This window comes from Leucoraja erinacea, chromosome 30 (genome assembly GCF_028641065.1).
Source record: "Leucoraja erinacea ecotype New England chromosome 30, Leri_hhj_1, whole genome shotgun sequence".
NCBI classification, from domain to species: domain Eukaryota; kingdom Metazoa; phylum Chordata; class Chondrichthyes; order Rajiformes; family Rajidae; genus Leucoraja; species Leucoraja erinaceus.
The window spans coordinates 7,166,718-7,182,213 of NC_073406.1; the positions used below are offsets into that span (position 1 = coordinate 7,166,718).

Consider the following 15,496-nt stretch of genomic DNA (forward strand, 5'->3'; position numbering starts at 1 on the left):
TCCCCAACTCCAGCCACCCTGCGGGTGAAATAAGTCCTCCTTGTATCCCCTTTAAATCTCTCACACTCTACACTAAACCTGTGCCGTCTGGCTAGACACCTCTTTATGTTTACTGAAGTCTACTCTACCCATGCCCCTTTAATGCGGTCATTTTTACTTGGTCCTCCCCAGCTTTCTCTGCTCCAAGGAAAATGAGAGCAGCCTATCCAATAATCTCTCCTCGTGACTGAGACTGCAGCCCGGGCAACATCCTGGTGAATCTCCTCTGCACCCTCTCCAGAATAATCACATCCACTTATCAGTACTTGGCTCTGTAGCCCAACCCAGCAAACAAGAGCTTAAAAATAAACAGACCTGGGCTCAGACGCTGCTTACGAGATACTTATCAGTAGTTTTATTCTGTAACGGTCTCTTGCGGAGACTATATAGAGGCCTTTACCCCATGTCTAGCCCACAATGTCCAACTGATAGTAGTGACTTTCAAGAAAGAGCTAGATAGGGCTCTTAAAGATAGTGGAGTCAGGGGATATGGGGAGAAGGCAGGAACGGGGTAATGATTGGGGATGATCAGCCATGATCACATTAAATGGCTCGAAGGGCCGAATGGCCTACTCCTGCCCCTATTGTCTATTGACTTGGAGAGAGAGCATTTTGTTCTGTAACCAAACTGTGGTTAACATGTAATTATTTGATGGGACAGTGTTTGGGAGAACTTCACTCTGTACATAAACCATGGTTATCTCCCTGGCAACATTTGACAGGATATGTAGCGGAGGCTCTACTCTGTATCGGAATTCTGCCTCTAGCGTGATTGGGGTCGATATTGCGGCTGATAAGATGGATTAGGAGGCTACATTACCTCAATGTTGCCACCAACTCGAGCCAGTAACGGTGGGAGAGGTTTGTCTCGCTCGTTCTTAAGTTGCCTCCGGGATTGGCGTCTCCCAGCTGAATAACAAAAATTCAGGAATCAAAGTTCTGGAGGCAAAGGTGACAATTTCAAGATTAAATGACTGCCCTGGGTTAGAAAGGAAGCAGTGGCCAAATCCTCACCTTCCAACTTCTCTTCAAAGTCTTCATCCTCATCCTCTGAGCCCACAGAGTACTCGGACTGGTTGTCTGACAAGTCATCCTGCCACTCTGGAAAAGAGAATGGGCGGAGGAGGATACAGGCCCGGGAAAGGCAGACCGGTATTCCTCAGGAACACTCGGCAATGGTGGGCACCCATCGCTCCCACCTCTCTCCCCTGTCGTCACCTCCAGACTCTCCTCAAACACCCCCTCCCCCCCCCCACTCCCAGTCTCCCTGTCATCAAGTCAGCCTTTCCCTCCCCCCCCTCACCAGTCTCCTAGTCTCCCCACCATAATTTCCCTCTCCTCCCCACCATCCCAATCTCCCCCCACATTCCCAGCCCACCACACTCCCCCCCCCCCCCCCCCCCGTCCCCCCACCACTCGTCCCCCCCACCATTACTACTACATTCCTCCCCCCCCCCCCCCCCCCCCTCATCTCCAGCATTAAATTAGAAAATACCGAAGAACTCAAGGTTAATTCAGTGCAGAGAAAAGCTTTGGGAGAATTCACTTTGACCAAAGAGGATTGGGAACACAACAGGGAACTGCAGATGCTAGAATTATGAGCAAAACACCAACTGCTGGAAGAACTCAGTGGGTCAGGCAGCATCTGTGGAAGGTAAGGGACAAGCGGCGTTTCGAGGCGGGACCCTCCTTCTGGCTAATGGAGTTTGGGGGGGAAATAGCTGGAAAATAATTTATTTTTAAGGCTCTCTTTTCCAGCTTTCTCCATCGGTCTGAAGAGTCCCGACTTGAAGCGTCGTCTGTCGGTTCCCTCCACAGCATTGACGATTGAGTGGACAGAGGTTTCTGTGACCACTTCAACCTGACCTCCTTCTCCCGCTGATCCCCAGCATCTTCAAACCTCCTTGACAACCCCAGGACATTCCAAAGCCCACTGAGGCATTGTCATAAAGTCACAGCGGTGAGATATTCTTGCACAGTAATGTGATAACAGCCAATTAATGCCCAAAGACTGGGCATGACAGTGGCGCAGCGTTAGAGTTGCTGCATTACAGCGCCCGAGACCCGGGTTCGATCCCGACTACGGGTGTTGTTTGAATGGAGTTTGTACGTTCTCCCCGTGACCTCCGTGGGTTTTCCCCGGGTGCTCCGGTCTCCTCCCACACTCCAAAGTCGCGGGGGTTTGCAGGCTAATTGGCTTGGTAAAATTGTAAATTGTCCCTGTGTGTGTGCAGGATAGTGTTAGTGTGCGGGGATCGCTGGCCGGCGCGGACTCGGTTAGCCAAGGGGTCTGTTTCCGTGCTGTATCTCTAAACTAAACTAAACTAACGCACCTGCTCTACGGTGGTTGTTTAGGGGATAACTCCTGGCTAGGACTCCGGGGAGAAGAGGTGGGACCTTGGTTCAACATCTCATCCACTGAGCTAATGAACCAACAACTTTGCTCGTGTCTACGAGCCACATTTCAGCACAAACACACGACAAGGTTGGATTTCCTCTCCAAAGGGCATCAGCAGCACAGACAGGTATGTTTTAGTGAGTTGGCTGATGGCAGCTTCTCATCCCACATTTATTTGTCAGGTGTACTGAGGTACACACAAGTGAGAAGCTTTGTTTTACATGTTATCCACTCAGATCAGATATACTACACAAAAATACAATCATATTAAACTCAAGTATAATAGGTAGAGCAGAGCGGAAGGTACAGAGTGCCCAGAATATAGTTCTCAGCATTGTGGTGCACCAGGTTCCATAGACAACATCCAAGGTCCTTAATGGGGTACAAGTGAATGGGACGGTAGCCTATGCTTGTGGAAGGACCGTTCAGAAGTCTGACAACAGAGGGGAAGAAGCTGTTCCAGGCAGTGTGCTCTTTCAAGATTCTGTACCTTTTCCCCGACAGGTGCGACAGGGAAGAAGGAATTACTGGAATGGGATAAGTCTTTGATTGTGTTGGCCGCTTTCCCGAGGCAGCGTGAGGTGCAGATGGAGCCAATAGTGGAGTGTCTAGCCTGTGTGACGGAGTGGACTAGATCCAAACCTCTGCAATTTTTTGTCGTCCAGGGCAGAGCTGTTCCCAGACCAAGCTGGGATGCAATCCGACACACAGTATGCTTTCTACAGAACAAACATTCTGCCTGCCAATAGAGGGATCGGGTTTTGAGTCACCAGATTGTTGGTCCGCAGACCTCTGCATTGGAAGTGTGGAATCAGAACCACTCGTGTACCATACCCTACTGCAATCTCTCCTTGATCAATTTACACACCTTGGTCCTCTTGGGAGGCATCATTGTAGTTGACCTGCTTGCGAATGCGTTTGCCTTTGCCCAGGTTCCTGGCCAGGTCCTCTTGCTGTTGCTCATAGTGATGCCTCAGCAGCTTCTCCCAGTAGTCAGGGTCCACATTCTCTTCCTGCTTAATGATCTCTCTTTCAACTTCCTCCTAAATATTGCGAAAATATATGAATAGATCAGCAGAACCAAAAAATAAAAACCCCTTCCCATTAAACAATGTAACGTATAACCATTTGCAGTTTTAGCTTACAGTAAACAAAAGTAAACTTGTTCCTATTGAAAAGATCTTTATATTTTTTTAATCCTGCAGAGAAAAATAACTTAGTTATTTTGCGAGGCTGAAACTCTCGCTCCAGACCCCATTTCCTGCATTGACAAAAATGTCTTTAGAACATGTGTGAAAGATACATGTTCTAGATGCGCTGGGATGCATCCTCAGTGATGTGATCTGGGGTCATTGGGTGTTTCGGGTCTCACAACATCAGACACCCTTGCCCAGGCGACCCAGCCAGGGTTGATCAGGCCCCGACTTGCGTCCCAGCAGCAACAGCCCACGGATCAGGAAACTTGCTCCAAACCCCATTTCTTGCATTGGCAAAAACGTGATTTTCTGTAACACGAGGTTTCTTACAAATTCCCTTCTCACCCTAGAGCCCTGTCCTGTACTGTATAAAGTAGCAAGCATTGGTTAAGTTGGGCCCCCCCGAAGGAAAGCTGTCACCTGTTCTTCCTCCTCCCGCACCACGTACTGAGCTACTTTGAAGGAACTGAGATACTCATTCATGTTCTGAATGTCAGCATCATCTGTGGCATTCTGGTTGCGGTCCAGCAGCTTGGAGATGGCACGGTCATCGTAGTGGATCATCCGCATCTCCTCCGCCTCCTTCTCTGCTGGAAGTTAAAGACAAAACAATCAGCCATTTCCCTTGCCTGCCGCACCTACCAATCTGTGAGTTAACTAGCGCCGCTGAGAGGCTTCAATCTCGCTCCAGAATTCCCCCCTTTTCCCTAAAACTCCACCAGTCCCTCCGGCATTCCATCATCCTTCGCCCTATCCCCCTGTTCGTCTTCCATCCCATCGGCAAGATGTTTTGTTTGGTGTTTAAATGCGTGTTTGAAAATCTAAAGCTTTTAAATCGAACCCTATCCCAGACGACATTATACCTCTGACCCTGTTTACAAATGTATCCACCAGTGGATATGTGAAAATGGATGAGAGCCGGTTGGAGGAATGTCCTGGAGTACAGCCAGTGAGGCAAGGCTGGTGTGGGCTGAGCACGTTGATCTGTGCAATCATTGCCCACAATTATAAAAGTGAAGACCCACGCAGCTACTGGGAGCCAATTGGCCCCTCATGCTTGTTCAACACTTCAACCAGAACGCGATTGATCAGGACCCAATCTTTGTTCAATATTCCTCAGTATCCCAAGAAAGACCTTTCACGTTCCGAACCTCCAGTTGCCCCACCGCCAGATTCTCAATGCTTTTAATCCAAATACACGCAGCAATGGGCGCAGGTGGTTATTCAAGCACGGAGGCCGCATCAAGCCACACACTGTTCATTAAAGAACCATGACTGACCAACTCCACCCACTGTGATCATCACAGGGCCTTGTGTCACAAACCGACTCGTCACGCACCTGAAGATGGATTGATTGAATGAAAGATACAGCGTGGAAACTGCCCCTTCAGCTCACTGAATCCACGCCGGCCATCAATCACCCCTCTCACACTAGTTCTGTGTTATCTGATTTTCACATCCACTCCCTACACACTAGGGGCCAATTAACCTACCATCCCGCATTTTCTTTGGGATGTGGGCAGAAACCAGAGCACCCAGAGGAAATCTTGCGGTCACAGGTAGAACGTGCAAACCCCACACAGGCAGTAGTACCCGAGGTCAGGATCGAACCTGGTTCTCTTTCATCCCATCAAAGCCACGTACCCGGGACATGAGATTGATCGATCATATGCATCACAAGGCAATAAAAGGATATGAATTGCAGACAGTACAACATAAGAGACAGGACAGTGATGATCGCCACCTAACCTCAGCTTCTTCCAAATCCCTCTCCAAATCTCTCCAGGTCACAGGCCATCAAGTCTCCGTCCAAGGAAGTAGTACTGAACCAAGACAGATATTTGGTGCTAAGGGATAGTTATGCTATCATTGACCAGACCCAAGGGATTGAATGGGCTTACTATGTGTTTTTTTATTTAAGATTAATTTTCACAAAGAGACTCCAATAAACCTCTGGACATGCATCGGGCATCGACAACAATGGGGAGAAGGCTGTCCTGTCCGCTCCCCTCCTGCTCCACTGGTGGCTCCTCCTGCACGGCTCCCCCATCCCTCGCTTCCTCACCTTCGTCATCTTTGAAGAGCTCCTCGGTGCCGAACTTGAGGATATCGTCCAACTCTTGCTTGGACATTGAGCCCGACTTGGAGCCCAGCCCCGGCCGCACTACCAGGTGAGTCAACATCATCTTCTTCTTGGCCACCTGCGTGATACGTTCCTCCACCGAGGCCCGGGTCACAAAACGATAGATCATCACCTTTTTGTTCTGCCCGATGCGATGAGCTCTGCTGAACGCCTGCAGTACAGAGGCTGCGTAAGACTTGGTTTCTGCAATACTCTCCTACACCCCACATACACACAAACCCACTGCCCAAACGAGACACAACCGCCTGCTAGAGCTAAACCCGGAGAGACTTCACATTACAATCTCCTCTACCCAAGAGAACTGTCCAGGACATAACATAATGATGAGTGTTTGACGGCACTGGGCCTGTACTCGCTGGAGTTTAGTGGGATGAAGGGACGCCTCATCAAAACTTACCGAATATTGAAAGGCTTGGATAGAGTGAATGCAGAGAGGAGGTTTCCACTAATGGGAGAGGCTAGGACCAGAGACCATAGCCTCAGAATAAAAGGACGTACCTTTGGAAAGGAGATGAGGAGGAATTTTGTTAGTCAGAAGGTGGTGAATCTGTGGAGTTGCCTTGGAGGTCATGTCAATGGATATTTTTAAGGCCAAGATTGGAAGATTCTTGATTCTCCCGGGTGTCAGGGGTTATGGAGCAAAGGGAGGAGAATGGGGTTGAACGGGAAAGATAGATCAGCCATGATTGAATGACATCAAGAGTAGACTTGATGAGCCTAAATGGCCTAATTCTGCTCCTATAACATGACGTTATGAACCAAAGGCAGGGTTAGCTGAGGCATCAGATAATCCTCCAACGCTGCTAGGCAAGTAGTGAGAGAGCAACCTTGGGCAGGTTTTACCATTAAACTCCTTTTACAAACAATGCTTCATTCAAAATGGGCATCATGTGGCAGGGCCAGTAGACCTTGGCCACCTCACGCTGGGGCCTGGCTGCAGACTGTTGGGGCCACTTCAGATGGTGACTCTGCACCAACTGGGAATTGTGTTCTGACCCAGATGGGTACAGATGCTAAACCTCCTACATGACACTGGTGAACCAGTCCCAGGTTGGTGTGAATCCAGCAAGTTTCATGTGCACCTTCACTGCTGAGTTCTTTCGGCAGTGTTTTCGCATTGACTTACTCACCGTCCCCATCCAGAGCCTGCCCAAGCCTCATTCCCACCTTTGTCAAAAGACCATCACATGCCCCAGTCCAGTGAAGTAACTCTTCACAACTACCCTTGTTCTCAGGGATCTGGAGGAATAGGTGACATGTTCGCCAGACCAACTGTGCACTGTGTGTGGGTCCCGGGAGTGAGAGTTGACCGAGTATTGCGGAGCTGGAGTCACGTGTGGGACAGAGCGGGCAGGGTCCCGTTTACAAATGCCCAATCCTGGCACTTTTCATGGCCATATTCCCCCAGTGCCATTTTGTCAAAGTTCCCCACTAAAACTCCCGCCCAAAAGCCTGAACCTCTCCGGGTTACTCACAGCGGAGTAACTTCTGGTGAAACCGCATCAAATTATCACAGAATCATCTCGTCAGTTTTAAAAGAAACACATAAGTAATTGGAAGGTACACAAAAAAGCTGTACTCAGCGGGTGCAGCAGCATCTATGGAGCGAAGGAAATAGGCAACGTTTCGGGACGAAACTCAAAGGAAATAGGCAACGTTTCGGGACGAAACTCAAAGGAAATAGGTAACGTTTCGGGACGAAACTCAAAGGAAATAGGTAACGTTTCGGGCCAAAACCCTTCCGGGTTTCGGCCCGAAACGTTGCCTATTTCCTTCGCTGCATAGATGCTGCTGCGCCCGCTGAGTTTCTCCAGCTTTTTTGTGTACCTTCGATTTTCCAGCATCTGCAGTTCTTTCTTAAACACATAAGTAATTAGAAGTCTCGGGCAAACTGCGTTCTGACCTGAATGTCGTTGTGGGGGTTCCAGTCCGAGTCATAGATCACCACGGTGTCAGCTGTGGCCAAGTTAATGCCCAGACCCCCAGCTCGCGTGGACAGTAGGAAGCAGAACTGCTGAGCTCCAGGGGCTGCAGGGACCAGGACAAAGAGATGGGTCAAGGACCGTCCCATTCACCACCTTTGATGCAACTGGTACAGATTAGCCGTCTCAAAGCGGATAAAGATGGCCCTAGTAATATCTTGCGCTTGACTTGCGCAAAAAGACCTTTGCCCACCATTCTACACATTTTTATACACAGTTCCTTCCTACACATTCTGTCTGTTCCACACCTCCTCAAGGTGCCTATTTGACCAAGTTCTCCTCCTCGCTCCATCGACAGTTCTGCAACGTCACACCCATCCCTTCTCTCCAGAGATGCCGCCTGTCCCGCTGAGTCACTCCAACATTTTGTGTTTATCTTTGGTGTAAACCAGCATCTGCAGTTCCCTCCCTCCACCTCTCTAAAAAAAAAAATCTTCTTTTGTGCCCCATGTGTCTTAACCTGACGGCATCTCTGTGCAGCACCTTGGAATACTGTGCCAAGTTGTGTCAAGTTGCTACATGCACTGCTGGGGAAAATCACACATCACCTGCTACATGTTTTCTGCCCTATTAGAAACTCTGCAAGGCTAGGCTATTACTGGACATGGAGACAGCACAGACTGGCACCACCCTCCATTCCCTTCCCACACAGCCCAGCCTGGCTGAACTGGCTTTCTTAAACAAGCTGCATCTGGGGAGGGAATGGACAGGCAACGTTTCGGGTGGGAACACATCGAGGCAGCGCCTGAAGAAGGATTCTGACCCAAAACATCGCCTGTCCATTCCCCCCCCACAGATGCTGCCTGGCCTGCTGGATTGCTGGAACCTGTAGTTCCTTGTCTCTTCACAAACAAGCTACCATCTTAGTCCCATTTCTCTGTAAGCCTTTTTTAATTTTTCAAGTGCTCATCTATTCCCCTCTCTCTGCTTCCAGCTTCTCTCTGCCTCTCATCTCACTTTGAACTTTGGATCATTTTATATTCATCACTTCTTGTTATACAGAATACAAATAAAAATCACTGCACTCGCTGGAATTGCAAAATGAAAAATAGAAAATGCTGCAGGCACTCACACATCATCAATGGAAAGCAGCTAATGTGTTTGGTCAACAGAATTGGGAGGGAGGTAGAACAAATGAGTATCAGGTTGCAGAAAACAAGACAAAATGCCTCACTCTATTGTCCCTGTGGGGAATGAGCTGCCTGGGGAAGCTACAGAACCAGAAACAATTCCGATTTGAAAAAGGCATTTGGGAAAGTTTATGGATAGTAAGGGACTAGAAGGCTATGGGCCAAATGCAGGCAAATGGGACTAGGCTAGTATACCAGCTTGGTCGGCATGGACAAGGTGGGTCAAAGGGCCTGTTGTTGTGCTCCATGACTCCACCCCTTGCCTCTCATATCTCTTCTTATGGTATCATACATCTGGACCACCTTCCCAAAGAAGCAAACTGGGAGCAAATACCAACTGTTGCCCAAGAACAGAACAGGCAGCTCCTGCTTTGTCACTGGAATCCACGCATATAGTCACACAGCATGGAAACAGGCCCTTCGGCCCAACTTGCCCACGCCGACCAACATATCCCATCTGCACAAGTCCCACTTGCCTGTGCTTGGCCCATACCCCTCCTATTCATGTACCCGTCTAATTGTTTCTTAAATATTGCGATATCTGCGGGGGGTTTTAACCTCAGCTGCCCGGGGCTGCCTTCGCTGTAAGACTGGGGCGAGGTGGACCATTGTGTTCCCAACATACACGAGGGATGGCGCTCCGTCGCGCTGGCTCCTGCTCACCGTTGAAGCGGTCGATGGCCTCCTGCCGCTGGTTGCCGGTGATGCTGCCGTCGATCCGCTCGTACTTGTAACCGTCGTACTCCAGGAAATCCTCCAACAGGTCGAGCATTTTCGTCATCTGCCAGTCAACAGACCAGACACTGGATCACACAGAACAGTACAGGAATGGGCCAGAACCGGCAGCCCACAATGTCCGTGCTGAACATCATGCCAAATGTAATCGCATCCGACTGCACATGATCCATATCCCTCCATTCCCTGTGCAAAAGCCTCTTAAATGCCACTATTGTATCGGACTCCATCACCACCCCCTAGGCACTCACCCCTGTCTGTGTAACAAAAAGTCCTGCCTCACACATCTCCTGTGAACCTTTCCCCTCTCACTGTAAACTGTGTACTTTTGTCTTTGGCTTCTCAGGCTTGCGGAAAAAAGGTTCTATCTATCCTATCCCTGTGTATCCATGTGCCTATCTAAAAGCCTCTTAAACACACGGTCATGTCTGCCACCACCACACCACCCCTGTCAGCGCGTTCCAGGCACCCACCACAGTCTGTGCTAAAATAAACATTCCCTGCACATCTCTGTTCATCTTTGCCCCTTTCAGCTGAAAGCTGCACCATCTAATATTTGATGTTTCTATCCCGGGAACATCTGGATTACGTGCTGAAAGTGGACCCCCCAGACTGCAGCGATGCCGACTACATGGGCAGCCCCGTGAGGGTCCCGTCTCTGCAGAGCCCTGGGGGCATGGAGATGGGAGCCGGTCCCCTCCCACCCCGACCTACCTGGGAGAAGATCAGCACTCGGTGGCCTTGGCTGTGCAGCTTCTTCAGCATCTTCTGCAGGAGGATCAGCTTCCCCGAAGACTTCACCAGCGAGTTCCCGTCGTATGATCCATTGGGCAACACCGGAGCTTCCTGCCAACACCAGTAACGTGAGTAAACGTGAGTGACACTCCCTTCAGCAGGGACCGAGCGACAGGTTTCTCTATGGTACAGTCTGTGCAATTCTACAAAGTCAATTTGAACCCAATGTCCTTTGCCTTACAGCTAAATACACCGACATTCAGATGGACATTGCAACTCCCTGCACCCACTGGCAGGATGTCTGCCGCACGCCCAGCGCTCTATACGTACCATAGCAGCCACTGGGAAGAGGTAGGGATGGTTACAACACTTCTTCAGGTCCATCATGATGTTCAACAAAGACACCTGGTTCCCACCACCTTTCGAATTCAGAGCCTCAAAGTTTTTGGTCAAAATGAACTTGTAATACTTCCTGTGAAGGTAAGCACAAGAATCAGATTCCCAGGGTGAGCTGCTTGCCCCCAGATTCAGAGCCAGCCCTCAGTGTTCCCCGACTTACTTCTGCATGGAACTCAGCTCCACACGGACTATCAGCTCCGTCTTTGACGGCATGTCCTTGAAGACATCGGCCTTGAGTCGCCTCAGCATGTGCGGGCCCAGGAGGTCGTGAAGCTTCTTGATCTGATCCTCTTTCGAGATGTCTGCAAACTCCTCCAAGAATCCTTCCAGATTACTGTAACGACAGAGGAGCAGTCACTGCTGTCCTGTGGGTGGGTGCCATATACTTACCCCACCTCCCAGACCAGTAGCACCTTGCCCCAATACCACCCCTGCCCCAACGACACCACCCTGCCAACCCCAATACAGGAAAGGGATGGCTGCTTTGGAAAGGGTGCAAGGGAGGTTTACCAGATTGATGCCTGGATTAGGGGGTGTTAGCTACAGGGAGCGGTTGGGCAGACTTGGATTGTTTTCTCTGGAACACTACAGGTTAGGGTGAGGACACTGATAGAAGTGTATAAAATTGTGAGAGGCATAGATAGGGTAGACATTCAGGACATTTATTCCAAGATGGAAAAACTAATAACTAGAGGGCACAGCTTTAAGGTGAGACGGGCAAAATGTATAGGATGTGTGCGGGGCAAGATTGTTTTGTTTATTTACACAGAGTGGTGAGTGCCTGGAATGTGCTAGCTGAGGTGGTGGTGGAGGTAGATACGATAGTGGCATTTGAGACTTTTGTATAAACAGGGAATGGAAGGGATATGGATTATGTGCAATTAGATGAGGGTTGGGTCTCGGTATCATGTTCGGCACAGACATTGTGGGCCGAATGGCCTGCTCATCTGTTGTTCTAGGTGCTATACCATTCCCCGCAACAGTGACTCTGTGAACAAACTGGCTGCTGGATGACAACATGCGCGACGACATTGTGGAAACATCCTGTGACACAAGACGCGTTTAGACCACGAGATTACCGAGTGAAAAAGAGCGGGGTAAATGTTGAAGTAACAAAACTTACTTGAAGCGCACGGGAGTGAGGAAGTTCAGAAGGTGGAAGAGTTCCTCCAGGTTGTTCTGCAGAGGCGTTCCCGTCAACAGCAGCTTGTAATCGATCTTGTAAGCATTGAGCACCCTGAAATACTGAGAAATAAACAACTCACACACGGACACATGGAGACACATGGCAATAACATTGACAAGTTAATCATGAGCAAATCTTCAGCAGCGCATTAGTAGCATCTTCCAGTTTTGTTCACGCACATACATCCAATTCTCACACACGTTATTCCCTTACCATGTATCGATACACTGTAAATGGCTCGATTGTAATCATGTACTGTCTTTCCGCTGATTGGATAGCACGCAACAAAAGCTTTGTACTGTACCTTGGTACACGTGACAACAAACTAATCTGAATCTGAATTCCTTTCTAAAGCTTTTCACTGCATCTCAGTACATGTGGCAATAAACTAAATTAATTAAAGTTAACATTGTATAAGAAGGTAGACAAAAATGCTGGAGAAACTCAGCGGGTGAGGCAGCATCTATGGAGCGAAGGAATAGGTGACGTTTCGGGTCGAGACCCTTCTTCAGACTGATGTTAACATTGTATTTGCTTCCACCGTCTCATCTTAACGCATCAAATAATTTCTCATTTATCCAGTATTTTTGCATCTGCAATTCTTACACATTGGGATTAGTTTTAGACGTTATAGGCCAGCGTTGCAATTATGTTCACATGCTGAGAAACCTCCACACTGCCAGAGTGCTCCCTTAACAGGAATCGCTTAACTATAAAACTCAACGTTACTTCTACCTTCCCCAGACCTGGTGGACAGGAACATCGGGAGCTCGGAGCTCCCGCAACGGCAATTTTTCCCCGCTGGAGTTTAAAGGACTCGGAGCGTGGCCTAACATCGCCCGGCGTGGCTTAGACGGTCGCGGGACTTACCATCGCCCGCCGGGGGCTTTAACAGCGTGAGCCCCAGTCGCCTCGACGCTGCAGTTGGACTGCTGGACCGCGGGAGAAGAACAAAGGGAAGAGATAAGACTTTGCCTTCCATCACAGTGAGGAGGTGTTGGCGATCCACTGTGATGGATGTTTATGTAAACTGTGTAAAGTGTGGGTCTTGGGTTTTTTTGTAATGTAAGACTGTAGAAAATGCAATTTTGTTCAAACCAAGTTGTTTGAATGACAATAAAAGGCATTCTATTCTATTCTATTCTATTCTATTTCTTCTACCTTCCCCTGAATTTTACAATTATTCCTCAAGTTTTCCAATAGACATTCAGGTTTTGAAGGACATCAGTGACCATCCCATCACAGTGTCACCCGTGGAACGATGACACCATGATGGATCGGTGTCCAGAGGTAGTCACCAGATCAGGGACAGTGAACACATCCCTGCAGATGTTCCCCAGAGGTGACCGCATCAACTCGTACCTACCTTGGACTGGTTGTTCTTCAGCCGGTGAGCCTCGTCGACCACGAGGCACGCCCAGTCGATGGAGCCGAGGATGGTCTGGTCAATGGTGATCATCTCGTACGAGGTGAGCAGAACGTGAAACTTGATCTGTGCGTCGCTCTGAAAACAGAGAGCGTTTCCCCTCGGAATTAGCAATCCCAATCATACCGAGCATTCGACACGCCAGGCGAGCAAAACAAATCAAATCCAATCCAGCCCATTTCTCTGCAACATCAGAGGTCACGGGGAGATCTGGAGAGGTTTATGAAATTATGAGAGGCATAGGATAGGGTAGACAGTCAGAACCTCCCCGCCCCCCCCCCCCCCCCCCCCCAAGGTGGAAATGCCAAATACTAGAAGGTACAGCTTTAAGGTGAGAGGGGAACGTTTAATGGAGATAGACAATAGGTGCAGGAGGAGGCCATTCGGCCCTTCGAGCCAACACCACCATTCAATGTGATCATGGCTGATCATCCCCAATCAGTACCCCTTCCTGCCTTCTCCCCATATCCCCTGACTCCGCTATTTTTAAGAGCCCTATCTAGCTCTCTCTTGAAATCATCCAGAGAACCTGCCTCCACCTGAGGCAGAGAATTCCACAGACTCACCACTCTCTGTGAGAAAAAGTGTTTCCTCGTCTCCGTTCTAAATGGCTTACTCCGTATTCTTAAACTGTGGTCCCTGGTTATGCTCCCCCAACATCAGGAACATGTTTCCTGCCTCTAGCGTGTCCCAAGCCCTAAACAATCTTATGTGTTTCAATGAGATACCCTCTCATCCTTCTAAACTCCAGAGTGTACAAGCCCAGCTGCTCCATTCTCTCAGCATATGACGGATGTCCGGGGAAAGTTTATTTTACAGTGAGAATGACAATGGGGGGCAGCATGTTGGCGCAGGGGTGGAGTTGCTGCCTTACAGCACCCGAGGCCCAGGCTCAATCCTGCCTATGGGCGCTGTCTGCACAGAATTTGTACGTTCTCCCCCTGACTTGTGTGGGTTTTCTCCGGGTGATCTGGTTTCCTCCCGCACTCCAAAGACATTCAGGTTTGTAGGCTAAATGGCTTGGTAAAATCGTACGTAGGTTCTTGTGTGTGCAAGATAGTATTAATGTACAGGTCGGCGCGGACTCGGTGGGCCGAAGGGTCTGTTTGCGCTCCGTGTCTCTAAACGGAACCAAACAATAATAAACCTAACCCGACCAGTGACAGCTGAATCCTAAAGAATAAAAATCAAAGCCAAAAGGCAAGACACTCACCTTCATCCTGAAGGTTTTTTTCCCACTCTTGAAGAAATTCTCATCAAAGCAGAATTCGTTCTCCCGGATGACGGCGCGGCAGTCCTTGTCTCCCGTGTACGTTAACACGTAGAAGTACGGTGCCCAAATCTTGAACTCCCGCTCCCAATTGATAATCGTCGACAACGGAGCGCTCACCAGGAACGGCCCCTTGGAGTGACCCTGGCGGGAAATAAGGCAGAGGTGGATGTATGATGGATGAACGCGAGGTGAACGTTCACCACGGACAGAAGGAATGCGGATAAAAGCTGTAATTAGAGCAGCATTGGCCTATGCACGACCCCTTCTTCTTCTTGCGAATGAAACATAAACCAAAGGAATAGTTAGATCTCAAGCCTGGTGTTGAGCAGCCAGGTTGTTGTCTCTGCGCCAATGTCTGCCAGGCCCTGACACAGCTCCATTTGGTGGGTGGTAGAGCGGGCACCCAGAGATGACATGGTTGGCTGTCTGTTGTTCTGCTCCGCATTCACAGGCTGGGCTCTGGCGGAGGGAGCCCCCATCTCCACACGTTGGCATTGAAACGCCCAACTCCAGTACCAAGTCTGTTGAGCTTCACCCGTCCACGCTCCTCTGTGGAGGTCAGAGCCTGGACAGCTTTTATCTGGTGCAGAGATGTAGCTGTGTAATGGGGATTCCTGACCCCAATTCATACAGAGTCACACAGCAAGGAAACACAGGCCCAATCACCCAACTCATCCATGCTGACCAAGATGCCCCATCTACACTAGTTCCATTTAACCGCATTTGGCCCATATCCCTCTAAACCTTTCCTATCCATGTGCTTGTCTAAATCACTTTGAAATATTGTTGTTGTACCTCCCCCAACTACTTCCTCTGCCAGCTCGCTTCTATATATCCACCACCCTGTGAGTGAT

General features: G+C 49.3%; 1 protein-coding gene across 4 annotated transcripts in view; it reads right to left on the reverse strand.

Moving 5' to 3' along the window:
- The window catches only part of LOC129711591 (chromodomain-helicase-DNA-binding protein 5-like), a 70,251-nt gene that overhangs the window by 21,508 nt on the left and 33,247 nt on the right, over positions 1 to 15,496 (reverse strand). For 2 of the 4 annotated variants that reach the window (XM_055659326.1, XM_055659327.1), the window contains exons 14-26: positions 14,583 to 14,783; positions 13,310 to 13,447; positions 11,881 to 12,002; positions 10,918 to 11,091; positions 10,689 to 10,830; positions 10,338 to 10,469; positions 9,552 to 9,669; positions 7,680 to 7,804; positions 5,699 to 5,927; positions 4,054 to 4,223; positions 3,306 to 3,480; positions 1,054 to 1,140; positions 860 to 948 (exon numbers count right to left, since the gene is read on the reverse strand). In XM_055659326.1, coding sequence (XP_055515301.1) covers positions 860 to 948; positions 1,054 to 1,140; positions 3,306 to 3,480; positions 4,054 to 4,223; positions 5,699 to 5,927; positions 7,680 to 7,804; positions 9,552 to 9,669; positions 10,338 to 10,469; positions 10,689 to 10,830; positions 10,918 to 11,091; positions 11,881 to 12,002; positions 13,310 to 13,447; positions 14,583 to 14,783 — 1,902 coding nt within the window. The remainder of the gene's footprint in view (positions 1 to 859; positions 949 to 1,053; positions 1,141 to 3,305; positions 3,481 to 4,053; positions 4,224 to 5,698; positions 5,928 to 7,679; positions 7,805 to 9,551; positions 9,670 to 10,337; positions 10,470 to 10,688; positions 10,831 to 10,917; positions 11,092 to 11,880; positions 12,003 to 13,309; positions 13,448 to 14,582; positions 14,784 to 15,496) is intronic. The other 2 variants (XM_055659328.1, XM_055659329.1) reach the window with 2 other exon arrangements.